The sequence below is a fragment of the Heterodontus francisci genome, chromosome 28, assembly GCF_036365525.1.
Source record: "Heterodontus francisci isolate sHetFra1 chromosome 28, sHetFra1.hap1, whole genome shotgun sequence".
Classification (NCBI taxonomy): Eukaryota; Metazoa; Chordata; class Chondrichthyes; order Heterodontiformes; family Heterodontidae; genus Heterodontus; species Heterodontus francisci.
The window spans coordinates 11,781,979-11,804,091 of NC_090398.1; the positions used below are offsets into that span (position 1 = coordinate 11,781,979).

The following is a 22,113-nucleotide window of genomic DNA, read 5'->3' on the forward strand; positions in this document are numbered from 1 at the left end:
AGGAGAGCGCCTCGGCTGTCCGGGCGGCCGACTCCGGGGACGGTCCGGCGGGCGGAGGAGTAGCCGAAACCCCCGGGACGCCCCTCACTGCGGGTGGCGAGGGGGCTCGGGAGTGCGGAGCGATCCCGGCCGAGCTGACTCCCGCTCGGCCGGAACTGCTCATCGGACCCAGGCCCCGAAACCCTCCTCGGGAGCCGGTCCCGCACAACCCGAGCCGCCTCTCGGGAATGCCCTCCGTGCCATACCAATCGGCGCGGAGGGGTTTCCTGTACGGGCTGCTCCTGCACACTTTCCACTTCCTCGCCCTCGTCAGCCGGCCGGACACGCCCTGGCGGTCCGCGTTGCCAACTGGCGGCGAGGGGAAACCCCGATGGAGGTCTCTCTACGCGGGAGTCTTCCCCCTTTACATCGGGGACCTGGGGTGGAGGGTGCTGCACAGAGCAGTCCCGTGCAATAGGCTTTTAAGTAGGTTCACGGACTCCCAGGCCAGCTGTACTTTCTGCGACCTGGACGAGTCCGTGTTCCACATTTATACGGAGTGTGCGAGGTTGCAGCCCCTATTTGAGTATCTGAAGGGGCTGCTCCTCAAATTCTGGCTGCACTTCAGTCCCACGCTCCTGATCTTTGGGCACCCGGTGCGGAGGGGCTTGGGCCGGGAGGAGGATCTCCTCGTCGGTCTGCTCCTGGGCCTGGCCAAGGTGGCAATTCACAGGTCCAGGTTGCGGGCCGTCGGGGGTTCCGTCCTCCCCGATTGCCTGCCCCTCTTCCGCGGTTACGTTCGCGCCCGGGTGTCCCTGGAAAAGGAGCATGCGGTGTCCGCCGGTACGCTTGAGGCCTTCCGCGACCGGTGGGCACCGCAGGGACTGGAGTGCATCGTCGACGCCGAGAATGGCATTTTAATTTGAGTTTTTTGTTTATTTATCTGTTTTAATAAAGTTATTTTAAAACTGTAAATATGTACATAAAGGGGGTCTGAGGGATAAAGGCCCCCTCGATGTGAAAAATATAAAAGGGGCCTGGGGTATAAAGGTCACCTTGTGGGAAAAAAAAAAAAAAAAAACGGGGTTAGATACAGAGTAAATCTCCCTCTACACTGTCCCCATCAAACACTCCCAGGGCAGGTACAGCTCGGGGTTAGATACAGAGTAAAGCTCCCTCTACACTGTCCCCATCAAACACTCCCAGGACAGGTACAGCTCGGGGTTAGATACAGAGTAAAATTCCCTCTATACTGTCCCCATCAAACACTCCCAGGACAGGTACAGCTCGGGGTTAGATACAGAGTAAAATTCCCTCTATACTGTCCCCATCAAACACTCCCAATACAGGTACAGCTCGGGGTTAGATACAGAGTAAAATTCCCTCTATACTGTCCCCATCAAACACTCCCAATACAGGTACAGCTCGGGGTTAGATACAGAGTAAAATTCCCTCTATACTGTCCCCATCAAACACTCCCAATACAGGTACAGCTCGGGGTTAGATACAGAGTAAAATTCCCTCTATACTGTCCCCATCAAACACTCCCAATACAGGTACAGCTCGGGGTTAGATACAGAGTAAGATTCCCATCGTAGACTCCAACGAAATTGAACTTTTCTTCCCATGAAACTGCTCCAATGAACTGGTCATTTTAAAACTCCCAGTGGAATGTGGTCCCTGTTATTTCAGTTCACTTTATCACATATGTGGCTCCCGTGTTGCACTGAGGTGACAGATACACCTCATCGTTTGAGATTACCTGAGCAATTGAGGGCTACAGTACCCGGATGCTCTGATTTCCTGGCGCCTTCCAGACAATCTGAGGTCACTGGATGTGTAACCAGGCAGGTCCAGTCGTTCACATAAACAGTAGGGTTCATCTGCGCTGTTTCCACAGTAAGCCCCACAGCGTGTCCACACTGCAGCTTCTTACACATCAGCTCTGCCTCATCTGGACTCGGCAACTGGCCAGAGACTGCACTCCAGGAACTGTTGTAGTACAGCTGCACCTCTCCCTGACAACGGTTAGCTCCAGACTGCAACCGCATCTCGTGGTATCCTCCTGTTGGTGCAGAGAGAGAGAGAGGATGTTAAATATCCAGGTGAGACGGGGACAGAGAGAGAGAGAGAGGATATTACATATACAGGTGAGAGGGGGAAAGAAAAAGAGGGAGAGAGAGGAAGAGAGAAAAAGAGTGGGTGAGAGAGAGAAAATGTTAAATATCCAGAAGAGAGGGAGAGAGAAAAAGAGGGGGAGCGAGAGGCGGGGGGGGGGGGGGGGTGGTGGGTGGGTGGGTGGCGGATAGAGGGAGAGGGGGAGAGAGAGGATGTTAAATATACGGTGAGAGGGAGAGAGAAAAAGGACGAGAAAGAGATAGGCATGGAGACAGAGAGGGAACGGAGGTGAATGGTATGAGGCAGAGAGGAGGAGATGGATGGGATGAGGGGAGGGGGAGGAGGAGGTGGACAAGATGAGGGGAGGGGAGGAGGAGGTGGATGGAATGAGGGGAAGGGGAGGAGGTGGATGGGATGAGGGGAGAGGGGGGGAAGAGGAAGATGCGATGAGGAGAGGGGGAAGGTGAGGGAAATGGGGTCGGGCAGGAGGCAAGGAGGATGGGATGAGGGAAGATGGAGGGCAAGGAGGATGGGATGAGGGAAGATGGAGGGCAAGGAGGATGGGATGAGGTGGAGGTAGAGGGAGAGGAGGATGGGATAAGGTAGAGGGTGAGGAGGAGAAGATGGGGTGGCGGTGGAGGGCAAGGAGGATGGGATGAGGGGAGATGGAGGACGAGGAGGAGATGAAGTGGAGGTAGAGGGCAAGGAGGATGGGATGAGGTGGAGCAGATGAGGTGGAGGTAGGGGGCGAGGAGGATGGGATGAGGTGGAGAACGAGGAGGAGGAGATGAGGGGAGATGGAGGGCAAGGAGGATGGGTTGAGGTGGAGGCTGATAAGGAGGGGGAGATGAGGTGGAGGGCGAGGAGGAGGAGATGAGGGGAGATGGAGGGTGCGTGGGTGATGGGATCGGGTGGAGGTGGTATTTTGGGATGACAAGCTGGGAGTTGAACTTGGTATCGGCTGGATTGAGGAATGGGTGGATGTGAACAGATCTTGAGGGATTTATCCAGGCTGGAGTGGAGGGAGAACAATGATCGAGACTGTCAGGGGGAGAGAGCGCGGACATCCGGGACGGAAAGGTGGAATAAGGGTATGGAGCAGAAGACAAGGTGATGCTCAGTTAGGATTGAGGTGCAGTGGCTTGAGTGCCAATTGGCTAGAGGAGCGAGGAGATTGGAGGCAATCCCGGATTGGGAAAAGGGATGGTTGGGGGAAAGGACGCGAACAGATGAGGATCTGATCTGGGAAGAGATTCCTCCTACCCGAACACACAATCCCGACTCCATCCGCAGAGTGACATTCCCGCTGGACTTCAATGCACCGGCTCAACCTGGTTTCGTTGTTCTGGCATGCATAACTGTGATTCCACATTTCAGCCTTCTGACCATCAAAGAAATTCCCAGTCACAACTGCGTGTGTGGAGCCACACTCCAGCTCCCGGCAGACCACATCCGCCTCCCGACTGGAGAACTCCTGCGGGCAGAGAGTCAACCGGAGGCTTTTTATCTGCAGATGGAGTTGTCCAGAACAGTGGGAGCTCCCTCCCACCAGAGAAATGTTCTGAATTTCTGTAAAACAGTAAAATGGAAGGCAAGGAGTCAGGAGCATTCACTGAGATACAGTTCCACTCTCATATACCCTGCTGGGATACAGTTCCACTCTCATATACCCTGCTGGGAAATAGTCCACTCCCATATACCCTGCTGGGATACAGTTCCACGCTCATATCCTGCTGGGATACAGTTCCACTCTCATATACCCTGCTGGGAAATATTCCACTCTCATGTACCCTACTGGGATACAGTCCCACTCTCATATACCCTTCAGGGATACTGTTCCCCTCTCATACACCATGCTAGGATATAGTTTCACTCTCATATACAGTGCTGGGACACAGTTCCACTTTTATGTAACATGCTGAGATACAGTTTCCCCCCTCATATACCCTGCTGGGTCACAGTTCCACACTCATATACCCTGCTGGATACAGTTACATGCTCAGATAGCGTGCTGGGATACACTTTCATGCTCATATACCCAGCTGGGAAATAGTCCACTCCCACATACCCTGCTGGGGTAAAGTTCCACTCTCAGATACCCTGCTGGGATACAGTTCCACTCTCATATACACTGCAGGGATACAATTCCACTCTCATATACCCTGCTGGGAATTAGTCCACTCCCATACACACTACTGGGAAAAAGACCACTCCGATAAACCCTGTTGGGATACTGTTCCACCTTCATATACTCTGCTGGGATACAGTTCCACCCTCAGATACCTTGCTGGGATTCAGTTCCACTCTCATCCCCCCTACTGGGATACAGTAACACCCTCATATGCCCTGCTGCGAAATCGTCCACTCTCATATACCCTGTTAATATACAGTTCCACTCCCAGATACCCTGTTAATATACAGTTCCACTCCCAGATACCCTGTTAATATACAGTTCCACTCTCATATACCCTGTTAATATATAGTTCCACTCCCAGATACCCTGTTAATATACAGTTCCACTCCCAGATACCCTGTTAATATACAGTTCCACTCTCATATACCCTGTTAATATACAGTTCCACTCTCATATACCCTGTTAATATATAGTTCCACTCCCAGATACCCTGTTAATATACAGTTCCACTCCCAGATACCCTGTTAATATACAGTTCCACTCTCATATACCCTGTTAATATACAGTTCCACTCTCATATACCCTGTTAATATACAGTTCCACTCTCATATACCCTGTTAATATATAGTTCCACTCCCAGATACCCTGTTAATATACAGTTCCACTCCCAGATACCCTGTTAATATACAGTTCCACTCTCATATACCCTGTTAATATACAGTTCCACTCTCATATACCCTGTTAATATACAGTTCCACTCCCAGATACCCTGTTAATATACAGTTCCACTCTCATATACCCTGTTAATATACAGTTCCACTCCCAGATACCCTGTTAATATACAGTTCCACTCTCATATACCCTGTTAATATACAGTTCCACTCCCAGATACCCTGTTAATATACAGTTCCACTCTCATATACCCTGTTAATATACAGTTCCACTCCCAGATACCCTGTTAATATACAGTTCCACTCTCATATACCCTGTTAATATACAGTTCCACTCCCAGATACCCTGTTAATATACAGTTCCACTCTCATATACCCTGTTAATATATAGTTCCACTCCCAGATACCCTGTTAATATACAGTTCCACTCTCATATACCCTGTTAATATACAGTTCCACTCCCAGATACCCTGTTAATATACAGTTCCACTCTCATATACCCTGTTAATATACAGTTCCACTCTCATATACCCTGTTAATATACAGTTCCACTCCCAGATACCCTGCCTGCTACAGTTTCAGCTTCAGCTTCAGCTTCCTGGGATATCGACTGTCATATACCCTGCTGGAATACAGTTCCACTGTCATATACTGTTCTGAAACAAAACTCAGGAGGCTCATCGAAATAAGTACAGGCCGGAATTGGAGCCTGGGCCTTTCTTGCTGTGCAAGTGTGTGTGTGGGGGGGCTCAGTACCACGCCGGGTGTTATCAGGGTAACAGAGCACGAGGCCGGGATTGGAGCCTGGGCTTTTACTGCTCTGTGTATGTGGGGCTCAGTACCACACCGGGTGTGATCAGGCTACCTCAGCAAAATGGTACAGCTCCAGAGACAATTTCCATGAGCACTTCTGATGGTTCAAGAGTGAAGTCTGCCCTTTAGAGACCAAAATAGGGAATGTAAGTAGCAGATATTGAGATATCTGCAGGGAAGCATCCCAACTAACAGATAGTCTCGTTTACCCATCATTCCCCATCGCCCGACCGCCCATCCCGATGTTCACTAAACAACACCTTAAAATTCTCATCTTCACGCTCAAAACCCTCGCTGGAATCGTCCCTCCCTCTCCCGAACCTCCGCCAGCGCATACAACCCTCCCTATCACTGTAACTTCCTCCAGCCCCTACAACCCTCCCTATCTCTATAACCTCCTCCAGCCCCTACAACCCTCCCTCTCTCTGCAACCTCCTCCAGCTCCTACAACCCCCCTATCTCTGTAACCTCCTCCAGCCCCTACAACTCTCCATATCTCTGTAAATTCCTCCAGCCCCTACAACCCTCCCTAACTCTGTAACCTCCTCTAGTCCCTACAACCCTCCCTATCTCTGCAACCTCCTCCAGCCCCTACAACCCTCCCTATCTCTGTAATCTCCTCCAGCCCCTACAACCCTCCCGATCTCTGTAACCTCCACGAGTCCCTACAACCCTCCCTAGCTCTGCAACCTCCTCCAGTCCCTACAACCCTCCCTAGCTCTGTAACCTCCCCCAGCCCCTACAACCCTCCCTATCTCTGTAACCTCCTCCAGCCCCTACACCCCTCCCTCTGTCTGTAACCTCCTCCAGTCCCTACACCCCTCCTCATCTCTCAAATATCCTCCAGCCCCTAGACCCCTCCCTATCTCTGTAACCTCCTCCAGCAGGGAGGCAGTGGCAGAATGGTATTGTCACTGGACTAGTAACCCAGAGACCCACGGTCTTGCTGTGGGCCATGGATTCGAATCCCACCACAGCAGAAGGTGAATTCAATTAATTAATCTGGAATTAAAAGCTGGTCTAACCATTGCCGATTGTTGTAAAAATCCATCTGGTTCACTAATGACCTTTAGGGAAGGAAATCTGCTGTCCTTACCTGGTCTGGCCTACATGTGACTCCAGACCCACAGCAATGTGGTTGACTCTTAGATGCCCTCTGAAATGGCCTAGCAAGCCACTCAGTTGTATCTAACCGCTACAAAGTCAATAAAAAGGAATGAAACCGGACGGACCACCCGGCATCGACCTAGGCACCGGAAACGACAACGGCAAACCCAGCCCTGTTGACCCTGAAAAGTCCTCCTTACTAACATCTGGGAGCTTGTGCCAAAGTTGGGAGAGCTGTCCCACAGACTAGTCAAGCAACAGCCTGACATAGTCATACTCACGGAATCATACCTTACAGACAATGTCCCAGACACTGCCATCACCATCCCCGGGTATGTCCTGTCCCACCGGCAGGACAGACCCACCAGAGGTGGTGGGACAGTGGTATAGAGTAGGGAGGGAGTTGCCCTGGGAGTCCTCAACATCGACTCCGGACCCCATGAAGTCTCATGGCATCAGATCAAACATGGGCAAGGAAACCTCCTACTGATTACCACCTACCGCCATCCCTCAGCTGATGACTCAGTACTCCTCCATGTTGAACAGCACTTGGAGGAAGCACTGAGGGTGGTGAGGGCACAGAATGTACTATGGGTGGTGGCTCGGTGGCACCACTACTGACCGAGCTGGCCGAGTCCTAAAGGATATAACTGCTAGACTGGGTGTGCAGCAGGTGGTGGGGGAACCAACAAGAGGGGAAAACATACTTGACCTCGTCTTCACCAATCTGCCTGCCGCAGATGCATCTGTCCATGACAGTATTGGTAGGAGTGACCACCGCACAGTCCTTGTGGAGACGAAGTCTCACCTTCACATTGAGGATACCGTCCATCGTGTTGTGTGGCACTACCACCGTGCTAAATGGGATAGATTTCGAACAGATCATGCAATGCAAAACTGGGCATCCATGAGGCGCTGTGGGCCATCAGCAGCAGCAGAATTTTGAGAGTTCCTGTCTGATGCCATCGAAATTAGCCTGCCCCCAATTTAGAACTTCAACCTGAGGACCAGTCCTATCCTTTTCCATAACTATCTGCATCCTCACAGCTCCAGCGACCCAGGTTTAATTCTGGGTACTGCCTGTGTGGAGTTTGCAAGTTCTCCCTGTGTCTGCGTGGGCTTCCTCCGGGTGCTCCGGTTTCCTTCCACAGCCAAAAGACTTGCAGGTTGATAGGTAAATTGGCCATTATAAATTGCCCCTAGTATTGGTAGGTGGTCGGGGAATATAGGGATAGGTGAGGATGTGGTAGGAATATGGGATTAGTGTAGGATTAGTATAAATGGGTGGTTGATGGTCGGCACAGACTCGGTGGGCCGAAGGGCCTGTTTCAGTGCTGTATCTCTAAATCTAAATCTAAAATCTAACAGAGTTATGGTCACTGGTCCCAAAGTGCTCCCCCACTGACACATCAACCACCTTCCTCATTTCCGAAGAGGAGATCGAGTGTAGCCCCTTCTCTAGTAGGGCCATCCATCAGTGGTGGGAAAGTTATTGGAAGGGATTCTGAGAGACAGGATTTATATGCATCTGGAAAGGCATGGTCTGATTAGGGATAGTCAGCATGGCTTTGTGCGTGGGAAATCACGTCTCACGAATTTGATTGAGTTTTTCAAGGAGGTGACCAAGAGGATTGACGAGGGCAGGGCAATGGACATTGTCTACATGGACTTTAGCAAGGCCTTTAACAAGGTCCCGCATAGTTGGCTGGTCCAGAAGGTTAGAACACATGGGATCCAAGGTGAGCTGGCAAATTGGATACAAAATTGGCTTGGTGATAGGAGGCAGAGGGTCGTAGAAGATAGAACATAGAACAGTACAGCACAGTACAGGCCCTTCGGCCCACGATGTTGTGCCGAACCTATTAACCTACTCTAAGATCAAACTAACTACATCCCCTTCATTCTACTATCATCCATGTACCTATCCAAGAGTCGCTTAAATGTCCCTAATGTATCTGCTTCTACTACCACCGCTGGCAGCACATTCCACGCACCCACCACTCTCTGTGTAAAGAACCTACCTCTGACATCTCCCCTAAACCTTCCTCCAATCACCTTAAAATTATGCCCCCTGGTGATAGCCCTTTCCACCCTGGGAAAAAGTCTCTGACTATCCACTCTATCTATGCCTCTCATCATCTTGTACCCCTCTATCAAGTCACCTCTCATCCTTCTTCGCTCCAATGAGAAAAGCCCTAGCTCCCTCAATCTTTCTTCGTAAGACATGCCCTCCAGTCCAGGCAGCATCCTGGTAAATCTCCTCTGCACCCTCTCTAAAGCTTCCACATCCTTCCTATAATGAGGCGACCAGAACTGAACACAATATTCCAAGTGTGGTCGAACCAGGGCCTTGTAGAGCTGCAGCATAACCTCGCGGCTCTTAAACTCAATCCCCCTGTTAATGAAAGCCAACACACCATACGCCTTCTTAAAAACCCTATCAACTTGGGTGGCAACTTTGAGCGATCTATGGACATGGACCCAAAGATCCCTCTGTTCCTCCACACTACCAAGAATCCTGTCTTTAAGCCTGTATTCCGCATTCAAATTCGACCTTCCAAAATGAATCACTTTACACTTTTCCAGGTTGAACTCCATCTGCCACTTCTCAGCCCAGCTCTGCATCCTGTCAATGTCCCGTTGCAACCTACAACAGCCTTCCACACTATCCACAACTCCAGCAACCTTCGTGTCATCGGCAAACTTGCTAACCCAGCCTTCCACTTCCTCATCCAAGTCATTTATAAAAATCACAAAGAGCAGAGGTCCCAGTACAGATCCTTGTGGAACACCACTGGTCACCGAGCTCCATGCTGAATACTTTCCATCTACTACCACCCTCTGACTTCTATGGGCCAGCCAATTTTGTATCCAGACAGCCAACTTTCCCTGGATCCCATGCCTCCTTACTTTCTGAATGAGCCTACCACGGGGAACCTTATCAAACGCCTTGCTAAAATCCATATACACCACATCCACTGCTCTTCCTTCATCAATGTGTTTTGTCACATCCTCAAAGAATTCAATAAGGCTTGTGAGGCATGACCTGCCCCTCACAAAGCCATGCTGACTGTCTCTCATCAAACCATGCTTTTGCAAATAATCATAAATCCTGTCTCTCAGAATCCTCTCCAATAATTTGCCCACTATCGACGTAAGACTGACTGGTGTATAATTCCCAGGGTTATCCCTATTCCCTTTCTTGAACAAGGGAACAACATTTGCCACCCTCCAATCATCCGGTACTACTCCAGTGGACAGTGAAGATGCAAAGGTCATCGCCAAAGGCGCAGCAATCTCTTCCCTCGCTTCCCGTAATATCCTTGGGTATATCCCGTCTGGCCCCAGGGACTTATCTGTCCTCATATCATTCAAAATTTCCAGCACATCCTCCCTCTTAACCTCAACCTGTTCGAGCATATCAGCCTGTTTCACGCTGTCCTCACAAATGACCAGGTCCCTCTCACTAGTGAATACTGAAGCAAAGTATTCATTTAGGACCTCCCCTACCTCCTCCGACTCCAGGCACAAGTTCCCTCCACTATCCCTGATCGGCCCTCCCCTCACTCTGGCCATCCTCTTGTTCCTCACATAAGTGTAGAACGCCTTGGGATTTTCCTTAATCCTACCCGCCAAGACTTTTTCATGTCTCCTTCTAGCTCTCCTAAGTCCATTCTTCAGTTCCTTCCTGGCTACCTTGTAACCCTCTAGAGCCCTGTCTGATCCTTGATTCCTCAACCTTAAGTCAGCTTCCTTCTTCCTCTTGACTAGCTGTTCCACATCTCTTGTCATCCAAGGTTCCTTCACCCTACCATCCCTTCCCTGCCTCATCGGGACAAACCTATCCAGCAGTCGCAGCAAGTGCTCCCTAAACAACCTCCACATTTCTGTCGTGCATTTCCCTGAGAACATCTGTTCCCAGTTTAAGCTCCCCAGTTCCTGCCTAATAGCATTGTAATTCCCCCTCCTCCAATTAAATATTTTCCCATCCCGTCTGCTCTTATCCCTCTCCATGACTATAGTAAAGGTAAGGGAGTTGTGATCACTATCACCGAAATGCTCTCCCACCGAGTGATCTGCCACCTGGCCTGGTTCGTTGCCAAGCACCAAGTCCAACATAGACTCCCCTCTAGTCGGCCTATCTACATATTGAGTCAGGAAACCTTCCTGGACATACCTGACAAAACCTGCTCCATCCAAACTATTTGCACTAAGGAGGTTCCAATCAATATTAGGGAAGTTGAAGTCACCCATGACAACAACCCTGTTACTTCTGCACCTTTCCAAAATCTGCCTCCCAATCTGTTCCTCCGTGTGTCTGTTGCTATTGGGGGGGTCTATAGAAAAGTCCCAACAAAGTGACTGCTCCTTTCCTGTTTCTGACTTCCACCCATAATGACTCAGTAGACAAACCCTCCTCGACGACCTCCCTTTCTGCAGCTGTGATACTATCCCTGATTAGCAATGCCACTCCCCCACCTCTTTTACCTCCCTCCCTATTCCTTTTGAAACCTCTAAACCCTGGAACATCCAACATCCATTCCTGCCCCTGTGATATCCACGTCTCCGCAATGGCCACAACATCGTAGCTCCAAGTACTGATCCATGCTCTCAGTTCATCACCCTTATTCCTGACACTTCTTGCGTTAAAATAGACACACTTCAACCCATCATACTGGCTGCAACTTTGCCCTGTCAACTGTCTAACCTTCCTCACAGACTCTCTGCACTCTGTATCTGCCTGTTCAACAGCTACCCCATCCACTGATCCGTGGCTCCGGTTCCCATCCCCCTGCCAAACTAGTTTAAACCCTCCCGAAGAGCTCCAGCAAACCTCCCGCCCAGGATATTGGTGCCCCTCCAGTTCAGATGCAACCCGTCCTTCTTGTACAGGTCCCACCTTCCCCAGAAGGTATCCCAATGATACACATATCTGAATCCCTCCCTCCTACACCAGTTCTGTAGCCACGTGTTCAGCTGCACTCGCTCCCTGTTTCTAGCCTCATTAGCACGTGGCACCGGTAACAATCCTGAGAATACTACTCTGCTCATCCTGCCTTTCAGCTTCCAACCAAACTCCCGATATTCGCTTTTCAGGTCCTCATCCCTTTTCCTAGCTATGTCATTGGTACCGATATGTACCACGACCTCTGGCTGCTCCCCCTCCCCCTTAAGAATCCTGTGGACTCGATCCAAGACATCCTTGACCCTGGCACCCGGGAGGCAACATACCAGCCGGGAGTCTTGTTCGCGACCACAGACTCTCCTGTCTGTTCCTCTAACCATTGAATCTCCTATCACTATCGCTCTCCTATTCTCCCCCCTTCCCTTCTGAGCCACTGAGCCAGGCTCAGTGCCAGAGACCTGGCCACTGTGGCTTTCCCCTGGTAGGTCGTCCCCCCCCACAACCGTATCCAAAACGGTATACGTATTATTGAGGGGAACGGCCACAGGGGATCCCTGCACTGTGCGCCTATTCCCTTTCCCTCCCCTGACGGTCACCCAGCTACCTTTATCCTGTAACTTAGGTGTCACTACTTCCCTATAGCTGCTCTCTATCACCCCCTCAGCCTCCTGAATGATCCGAAGTTCATCCAGCTCCAGCTCCAGTTCCCTAACGCGGTCTGTGAGGAGCTGGAGTTGGGTGCACTTCTCACAGGTGAAGTCAGCAGGGACACAAGTGGTGACCCTCACCTCCCACATCCTGCAAGAGGAGCATGCAACTGCCCTAGCTTCCATCCCCTCTGCTCTAAATTGACAACAGAGATTTTAAAAAAAAGGAAAACCTTACCTTACCAAACCCTCCACACAAGAGTCCTTTTTATTTGGGTTAGAGGAGGAGGATGGGTGGGAGACACTACACGTGTAGTGTTTCGGGTTTAGCCACTGCACGAATATATAGGTTTACTTACCCAGCAGTCCCTTGTCCGCCGAAACAAAAGGTAAGTTATTTTAAACTGAAACTCACCTTCCCAGCTGACACCTCGTTCACACTATCGCTGCTTCAGAAAAAGCTGCTGCAACAAAAGGTAAGTTATTTTAAACTGAAACTCACCTTCCCAGCTGACACCTCGCTCACACTATCGCTGCTTCAGTGTAGTGGAGGGTTGTTTTTCAGATTGGAGTTGGTGACCAGTGGTGTGCCGCAGCGACTGGTGCTGGGCCCTCTGTTGTTTGTCAAATATATTAATGACTTGGACGTGAATGTAGGGGGCATGATTAGTAAGTTTGCAGATGACACCAAAATTGGTGGTATAGTGGACAGTGAAGAAGGTTATCTAAGGTTACAACAGGATATCGATCAACTGGGAAAGTGGGCAAGGGATTGGCAAATGGAATTTAACGAGTGTAAAGTGATGCATTTTGGGAAGTTAAACCAGGACAGGACATATGCAGTGAATGGCAGGGTCCTGGGGAGTTGTTGAGCAGAGAGACCTTGGGGTGCAAGTACATAGTTCCCTGAAAGTGGCAACACAGGTAGACAGGGTGGTGAAGAAGGCGTACGGCATGCTTGCCTTCATCGGCTGAGGCATTGAGTACAAGAGTTGGGACGTCATGTTACAGTTGCACATAACGTTGGTTCGGCCACATTTGGAGTACTGTGTGCAGTTCTGGTCACCGCACTACAGGAAAGATGTGATTAAGTTAGAGAGGGTGCAGAAAAGATTCACAAGGATGTTGCCTGGTTTGGAGGGCTTGAGTTATAAAGAGAGATTGGATAGGATGGTTCTGTTTTACCTGGAGTGAAGGAGGCTGAGAGGGGACATGATAGAGGTGTATATAATTATGAGAGGCATAGATAGGGTAGATAGCCAAAGTCTGTTTCCCATGGTAGGCTAAAACTAGAGGGCATAGATTTAAGGTGAGAGGGAGGAGGTTTAAAGGGGATCCAAGGGGTAAATGTTTCACACAAAGAATAGTGGGTATCTGGAATGAGCTGCCAGAGGAGGTGGTGGAGACAGGAACAGTAGCAACATTTAAGAGGCATCTGGACAGGTACTTGAATGAGCAAGGCATAGAGGGATATGGAATTAATGCAGGCAGGTGGGATTAGTATAGATAGGCATTATGGTTGGCATGGACGCGGTGGGCCGAAGGGCCTGTTTCTATGCTGTACGACTCTATGACTCTAAGTCCAACCCGGCCAATTACCACTCCATCAGCCTACTCTCAATCATCAGTGAAGTGATGGAAGATGTCATTAACAGTGCCATCAAGCGGCACTTGCTTAGCAATAACCTGCTCAGTGACGCTCAGTTTGGGTTCTGCCAGGGCCACTCAGCTCCTGACCTCATTACAGCCTTGGTTCAAACATGGACAAAAGAGCTGAACTTAAGAGGTGAGGTGAGAGTGACTGCCCTTGACAGCAAGGCAGCATTTGACTGAGTACGGCGTCAAGGAGCCCTAGCAAAATTCAGGTCAATGGGAATCAGGGGGAAAACCCTCCTCTGGCTGGGGTCATACCTAGTGCAAAGGAAGATGATTGTGGTTGTTGGAGGTAAATCATCTGAGCTCCAGGACATCACTGCAGGAGTTCCTCAGGGTCGTGTCCGAGGCCCAACCATCTTCAGCTGCTTCATCAATGACCTTCCTTCAATCATAAGGTCAGAAATGGGGATGTTCGCTGATGATTGCACAATGTTCAGCACCATTCGTGACTCCTCAGACAATGAAACAATGAAGCAGTCCATGTAGAAATGCAGCAAGACCTGGACAATATCCAGGCTTGGGCTGATAAGTGGCAAGTAACATTCGTGCCACACAAGTGCCAGGCAATGACCATCTCCAGCAAGAGAGAATCGAACCATCGCCCCTTGACATTCAATGGCATTACCATCACTGAATCCCCCACTATCAACATCCGAGGGTCTTCCATTGACCAGAAACTGAACTGGAGTAGCCAGATAAATACAATGGCTACAAGAGCAGGTCAGAGGCTAGGAATCCTGAGGTGAGTAACTCACCTCATGACTCCCCAAAGCCTGTCCACCATCTACAAGGCACAAGTCAGGAGTGTGATGGAATACTCTCCACTTGCCTGGATGGGTGCAGCTCCAACAACTCTCAAGAAGCTCGACACCATCCAGGACAAAGCAGCCCGCTTGATTGGCACCCCATCTACAAATTTCACTCCCTCCACCACCGATGCACAGTGGCAGCAGTGTGTACCATCTACAAGATGCAGTGCAGCAATGCACCAAGGCTCCTTAGACAGCACCTTCCAAACCCGCAACCTCTACCACCTTGAAGCACAAGGGCAGCAAATGCATGGGAACACCACCACCTGCAAGTTCCCCTCCAACTCACACACCACCCTGACTTGGACCTATATCGCCGTTCCTTCACTGTCACTGGGTCAAAATCCTGGAACTCCCTTCCTAACAGCACTGTGGGTGTACCTACCCCACATGGACTGCAGCGGTTCAAGAAGGCAGCTCACCACCACCTTCTCAAGGGCAATTAAGGATGGGCAATAAATGCTGGCCTGGCCAGCGACGCCCACATCCCATGAATGAATTTTTAAAAAGCCCCTTGAACCCCACCTATCTCTGTAACCTCCTCCAGTCCCTAGAACCCTCCCTATCTCTGTAACCTCCTCCAGTTTCTAGAACCCTCCCTATCTCTGTAACCTCCTCCAGTCCCTAGAACCCTCCCTTTCTCTGTAACCTCCCCTCATATTGGTTCTAAGTATAGATGGAGCTGTGAGTGTGAGTTTAATCTAATAAACATAGAGGGAATGGAGACACTGAGGTTGAATCAGACAGTTTGCAACTTCAACCCTGAGCTGTGCTTCTGACCACATATCCTCTCCATCACCAAGACCACTTAGTTCCACCGCTGTCACAGTGCCTTTTTCCACTCCTGCTTCAGCCCATCTGCTAATCAAAGCATGAGCCATGCATTTGCTATCTCCAGTCTGGATTCTTCCAATGCTCTCCTGGCCAGCCTCCCACCTATGACTTGAGCTCATCCAAAACTCTGCCATCCGTGTCCTGTGCACACCTAAGACACTTGAACCCCAAATGAGAAAAGTCTCCTGCAGTGAACAAGGTTAAAGAAGAACACTGGGCCCCAATGAAAAGCAAGATCTACCTCCAATTAAGGACTCTACAGTGAGCTCGAAGAACTGTAACAAAAACTCTTCAGATATTGCCGCAAACTTTTCCACTTTATTTCTCTTCTGCTCTTTTCTGTCTCTATCTGCATGTTTGCATCTCGTATGCATGCTAGCGTGGGCACATCGTGCATCCGTAGGCGTTAACCGAATTAGAGTTTAAGTTCAATAAATTTCAACTTTTCTTTTTTAAACCCGAGAAAGCCTGTTTGTGCTGGTTTCTTTGCTTTATAATTGGAAAGCGGTGAACAAGGATTCACCAAGGGGGAGCTAAAAACATGAAATTAAAATTAAACCCTGTTACAGTAAGACCAGGTGAAGGCTGAGAGGGAACCCTAGACCCCTTTCTCACTGGGTCGTAACACTATAAGTTATTCTTGTTGCTGTTTTATAAGCTGACAATTCAGAGTTAAGGATGCTGTACTCACCAGTGGCTGGAAAGCTTGGCACTGTCGGAACGGGTTTTGTCGTGTTACACAAGCCTACAAACACAGAGTGAGAGATTAATCATCAATTCAGGTAGGAAGGAAACACGATAGGAACAGACCTCCACAAAGGGACACAATCACGATACTTGAACCTGCTTTGGAACGAGACAGATTTCTGTTCACTTCACACACTGCAGTGTTAACGTCATGGGTTGGTGAATCCTTTAACATCCTGGATCATGCAAGCTTGACAGTGGGCACACATTGGGCAGGAGCCCAAGGGGTGGGTCACGACTGGGCACAGAATGGCCAAGCTCTCCATCGTGAAGGCCCAGGTGAGGGACAGATTAAACCTCCCTCTGCAGTGTCCCCATCAAACACTCCCAGGACAGGTACAGCACAGGATTGGCTCGGCAATTTGGAGCACAAAAAAAGAAAGAAAAACTACAAAAAATTGAGTTAGATACAGAGTAAAGCTCCATCAAACACTCCCAGGACAGGTACAGCACAGGATTAAATAGAGAGCAAAGCTTTCTCTACACTGTCCCCATCAAACACTCCCAGAAAAAAAAAAGAAAAAAAAAAGAAAAAATCGGGGTTAGATACAGAGTAAAGCTCTCGCTACACTGTCCCCATCAAACACTCCCAGGACAGGTACAGCACTGGAATTGGCTGGGCAATTTGGAGCACTTCCTGCCAGCAATCAGGGGGAGCAGCTGCACCTGTGCTGCAGCGACTGGAGAGAGGAGACTGGAGTAATTGGAGGAAGTGGAGAGAGATGAATGCAGAGTGGAGAGAAACCATCAAGGAAGGCTGAAATTGTTTTGGAGAAGTGGGTGTCAGGGCACCTGAAGAACTCTTAAGTTTGGACTGTTTGGGGGAGGGAGAAGAGGCCGGAAGACTTGGGTGGGGCTGCCAAATCCAGTCGGGGGCCCCTGTATTTGTATTGGTGCTTGCACACAGGGAGCTCCCTCCCCACCCCAACTGCCTGCTCGGGACAGCTGGAGTTGCCCGGGTGAAGACTTTTTTTTGTCAAAAGCAGAAGAGGAGAGTATCAGGCGGCTCCAGCCATCCCGGGCGAAGAAGCCTCCCCCAACTGGAAGACAACAAACAGTTTTGGACTAATTGCTACAAAGGTGCTCCAACTGGCAGATGGATCAAACATCCCTTTCAGCCTTTCTCTCCCTTCCTCCACTCAGTCGCCTCAGTCACCTATCCTCCCCTTTTCCTTTACCTTCCTACCCCTATCCTCCTCTACTTCCACTCCACTTTGTTTAAAGTTTGTTTGTTTTTTGTTTCAATTGTGTAAATTTGCTTTGTTTCTTGGGGGTGGCTCTTAGACTCCATTGCAAGCCCTCCTTCGCCGGTGGCGGGGCCTTCCCGTACATATGCTGCTGCGGCTGCTGCAGCTGCACCTGTTGCCCCGTCACCGTTTGCTTTATTAACATCGAAGCATGGGGTCAAGAGCTACATCCACCCGAACATGACTATAGAGGCATGTGTGAAAGCAATGGCCGAGGTTGTCAGCCCTTCGGCCATTGTTGCAGCCTCTAAAATGTACGGGAAGGCAGTGTTATGCCTGAGGACCGAGCGGGCGGTGTCCCTGGCTCTGAGCAAGGGGCTCACCGTGGGCGGGACCTTTCTGCCAGTGGACCCCCTGGAGGCCACTGCGCAAAGGCTCATTCCATCCAATGTCCCGCCCTTCATTTCTGGTGAGCTCCTCCTTCCCCACCTGCACCATCTGGGGGAGGTAAAGACGGGGCTCACCCCAGTCCCGCTCGGTCTTCGGGAGAACAGCCTCCGACACGTGGACTCCTTCCGCCGCCAGTTATTCATGCAGCTGGCGCGGGAGGAGGTTACAGAGGGCCACTTTAATGTAGAGTTCCAGGGGACAGCCTACCGCGTCTTCTGGACCTTGGATGGGGTGCGGTGCCATGTCTGTAAGTGGATGGGGCATGTTCGTAAGAACTGCCCCAACCTCCCGGCTGTCAACTCCAACTCGGCGGCCCAGGGTGGTGCCACTGCACCTCCTCCCACCACCCCCTACATCTCCACCAGATACCATTCAGTCTCCGGCAGGGAGGGGGTGACCGTCCAAGTGGAAGGAAGGCACGGAGGAGAATTAAACATCGAGAGGCGCGTCCCCTGGACACCGTGACACTACCCGGGTCTGAGCTCAGCACAAAGCCTGATCTCGGGGAGTCAACTTGCCCCAGGGCTGGGCTCAGGCCCAGGGTGAATAAAAAAAAAGACAGTGGGGAGGCAGAGGCCTCTGATGACATGGAGGTCTCTGAGCCTCCGCACCCAACTGGGAAAAAGAGGAGAAGGCACCCCTCCACAGAGGTAAGAAGGGGCCCTGAGACGCAGGGTCCATCTGTTGGAGGGGAGCTGTCTCCTGTTTCGGGTTCCCAGGTTTCCCCTACCAACACCACCACGGCTACAAAGTCTGGGCAGGAGCTCCCTATTCCTCAGGATGGAGGGGAGGGGGAGACACCTGTACATGTGGCCCCTCCAGGGGAAGCCAGTGGAGCCCTGCTTGTTGTGGGGGAGCCTGGGGACGCTGCCCATTCTGCCACTGCTACTGGGTCGAGTGCCCTGAGTAGAGGGGAGGGCGGGGCCCCAAAGGGTTGGCCCTCCCAGCCGGAGTCCACCACCAACCAGGAGACACCCAACCCGGTTATAACCGAGAATGTTGCCCCATCTGCTGGGCCTGTGGGTGCTGGCGGAGCGGGAGATGGCCTCCTCTCTCCGCCTCCGGTCTCGGCTCCGGCTGAATTTCCGGAGTCGGGAACTTCTGTCTCCCCTGGACCACTCATTGGCCTGGGGACGGAGGTGGAGGGGGGTCCTGAACTGCTGGTACCCACAGGCTCCAGTTTCACAATAGAACCCATAGAGGACTCCTCTGCCATCGATCCTGGGGGTGGGATCGTGACGGAGGCGGGATCAGCTGGCGCGGCCGGGACGTCCGCCCCACAGTGTGTGCTGGGTGTGTCAGCCGCTGGCGGAGGAGGATGGGGATTCGGTGTGGGGCACGGAGGATGATCTTGATTCCATCGCCAGTGAGGTGGTGGAGTCCCTCGTGCCTCCCACCGAATCTCCTCTCATCCCCACGGCGGAACTCTGGGATTTCCTCGCGGCTTGCAGGGGTTGCCGCGATAAAGTTCAGCTGGCCCTCGGCCGTTGGTCGAATCTGGCGCTGATCATACAGTCCGTCCGTGCCGCCCTGAAGAAAGCGGGCAAGCGCGCGGGCGTGAAACTGGTTGAGAGGCGCCGTTTTAATGTGTTCCTCAATGGGTTGCTGGGGGAGTGGAAGGCCAGGTGCACTTCCACTCCCTCCTCACAGTGAGGTATTGGTGACGGGTTTTAAGTACCTTTGACATGAAGATAACCATAGCCAGCCTCAACATCAACGGCAGCAGGGGGTCTCACCGCAGATTTCACAATCTCTCAGTCCTCAGGGAAGGGAGATATGTGGTGAGCTTTCTGCAGGAAACCCACACCGTTCCGGGAGATGAAGCTACCTGGCTCCTGGAGTGGCAGGGTGGGGTCTACATGATTCACCTCACCCCTACTTCTAGTGGGGTGGCTATCTTGTTGGCCCCGACTTTTCAGTCGGAGATCTTGGGAGTCAAGGAGCTAGTGCCGGGCCGCTTGCTCCACCTCGCCATTCGCCTGGGTAGCGTGCCGCTCCACTTTGTGAACGTGTACGCGGCCAGGCCCGGCGCGTTGCAAGCGCGCTTCTTTGAAAAAGTGGCCGCTCTCTTGAGCCCCATCTATAGCGGCGAGTGCATCATCCTCGGGTGGATTTTAACTGCACCCTCAAGGTGGGGGATCGTTCCGGTCCCCAGCGCAGCCAAGCGTCGGTGGAGAAGTTGAAGGGACTGATCAGCTCCCTTAACTTGGTGGACGTCTGGCAGAATCTCCATCCCGACTCCAGCGCCTTCATGTGGAGGTCTGGAGGAGGAGGGTCCCGAATCGACCGCCTCTACTTTTCGTAGGCATACGTCTCCCGCGTCTCGACGGCCTCCATGCAGCTGGTGCCGTGCTCGGACCACCGCCTGGTGTGGGTGGAGTTCACTCCGCTCCGCACGCGGGCGGTGTCTGCATACTGGCACTTTAACAACCGGCTGCTGGAGGACGAGCGATTTCAGGACTCGTTCTGTCGATTCTGGGCCGACTGCAGAAGGAAGCAGGGGGGCTTCCCCTCCTTGAGGCTATGGTGGGATGTGGGCAAGACTCACATCCGCGTCTTCTGTCAGGAGTACGCGAAGGGGTCGACCAAGAGGCGGGAAGCCGTGATCGGGCGCCTTGAGAGGGAGGTGCTCGACTTGGAGTCCCGCCTCGGTCATGCCGTCGTGGACCCGGCCCTGTGGCAGGCGTACAAAGAGAAGAAGGGCGCGCTGAGGGACCTGAAGCTCATAGGGTCCCGAGGCACGTACGTGAGGTCGCGGATCCAGATCCTGGAAGATTTGGCCCCACCCCCTGTATTTGCCACCAAGATCCAGAAGAAACTCGTCGATTTCTTCTGGGGCAAGAGGAAACACTGGGTCTCTGCCGCATTCTGAGTCTCACGATTGAGGAGGGCGGCCAGTCGCTGGTGTGCGTCCGCACCCAGGCTGCGACTCTCCGCCTTCGGACCCTTTTGAGATACCTGTACGTCAAGCGTCCTCCCAGATGGTGGGCGCTGGCGAAGTATTTTTTCCGCCAGTGTCACTGCCTTCAAGACTACACGCAGCTCCCGGTGGAGTCCGTTAGCCGCGCTTCTCTGAGGGAGTTGCCTGTCTTTTACCGGGATCTATTCCGAGTCTAGAGCATGGTCGCCTCCAGTCAGGGTGCTCCCCCGCCGGCGGAGGAGAGCGCCTTGGCTGTCCGGGCGGCCGACTCCGGGGACGGTCCGGCGGGCGGAGGAGTAGCCGAAACCCCCGGGGCGCCCCTCACTGCGGGTGGCGAGGGGGCTCGGGAGCGCGGAGCGATCCCGGCCGAGCTGACTCCCGCTCGGCTGGAACTGCTCAGCGGACCCAGGCCCCGAAACCCTCCTCGGGAGCCGGTCCCGCACAACCCGAGCTGCCTCTCGGAAATGCCCTCTGTGCCATTCCAATCGGCGCGGAGGGGTTTCCTGTACGGGCTGCTCCTGCACACTCTCCACTTCCTCGCCCTCGTCAGCCGGCCGGACACGCCCTGGCGGTCCACGTTGCCATCTGGCGGCGAGGGGAAACCCCGATGGAGGTCTCTGTACGCGGGAGTCTTCCCCCTGTACATCGGGGACCTGGGGTGGAGGGTGTTGCACAGGGCAGTCCCGTGCAATAGGCTTTTAAGTAGGTTGACGGACTCCCAGGCCGCCTGTACTTTCTACGGCCTGGACGAGTCCGTGTTCCACATATATACGGGGTGTGCGAGGTTGCAGCCCCTCTTTGAGTATCTGAAGGGGCTGCTCCTCAAATTCTGGCTGCACTTCAGTCCCACGCTCCTAATCTTTGGGCACCCGGTGCGGAGGGTCTTGGGCCGGGAGGAGGATTTCCGCGTCGGTCTGCTCCTGGGTCTGGCCAAGGTGGCAATTCACCGGTCCAGGCTGCGGGCCATCGGGGGGTCCGTCCTCCCCAATTGCCTGCCCCTCTTCTGCGGTTACGTTCGTGCCCGGGTGTCCCTGGAGAAGGAGCATGCGGTGGCCGCCGGTACGCTTGAGGCCTTCCGCGACCGGTGGGCACTACAGGGACTGGAGTGCATTGTCGACGCCGAGAATGGCATTTT

At 52.2% G+C, this 22,113-nt stretch overlaps 1 protein-coding gene across 1 annotated transcript in view; it reads right to left on the reverse strand.

Moving 5' to 3' along the window:
* LOC137385091 (CD5 antigen-like) overlaps positions 1-22,113 on the reverse strand; it is a 67,768-nt gene that overhangs the window by 21,379 nt on the left and 24,276 nt on the right. The window contains exons 3-5 of the mRNA XM_068059846.1: positions 16,366-16,419; positions 3,361-3,666; positions 1,742-2,044 (exon numbers count right to left, since the gene is read on the reverse strand). Of these exons, the coding sequence (XP_067915947.1) occupies positions 1,742-2,044; positions 3,361-3,666; positions 16,366-16,419 (663 nt within the window). The remainder of the gene's footprint in view (positions 1-1,741; positions 2,045-3,360; positions 3,667-16,365; positions 16,420-22,113) is intronic.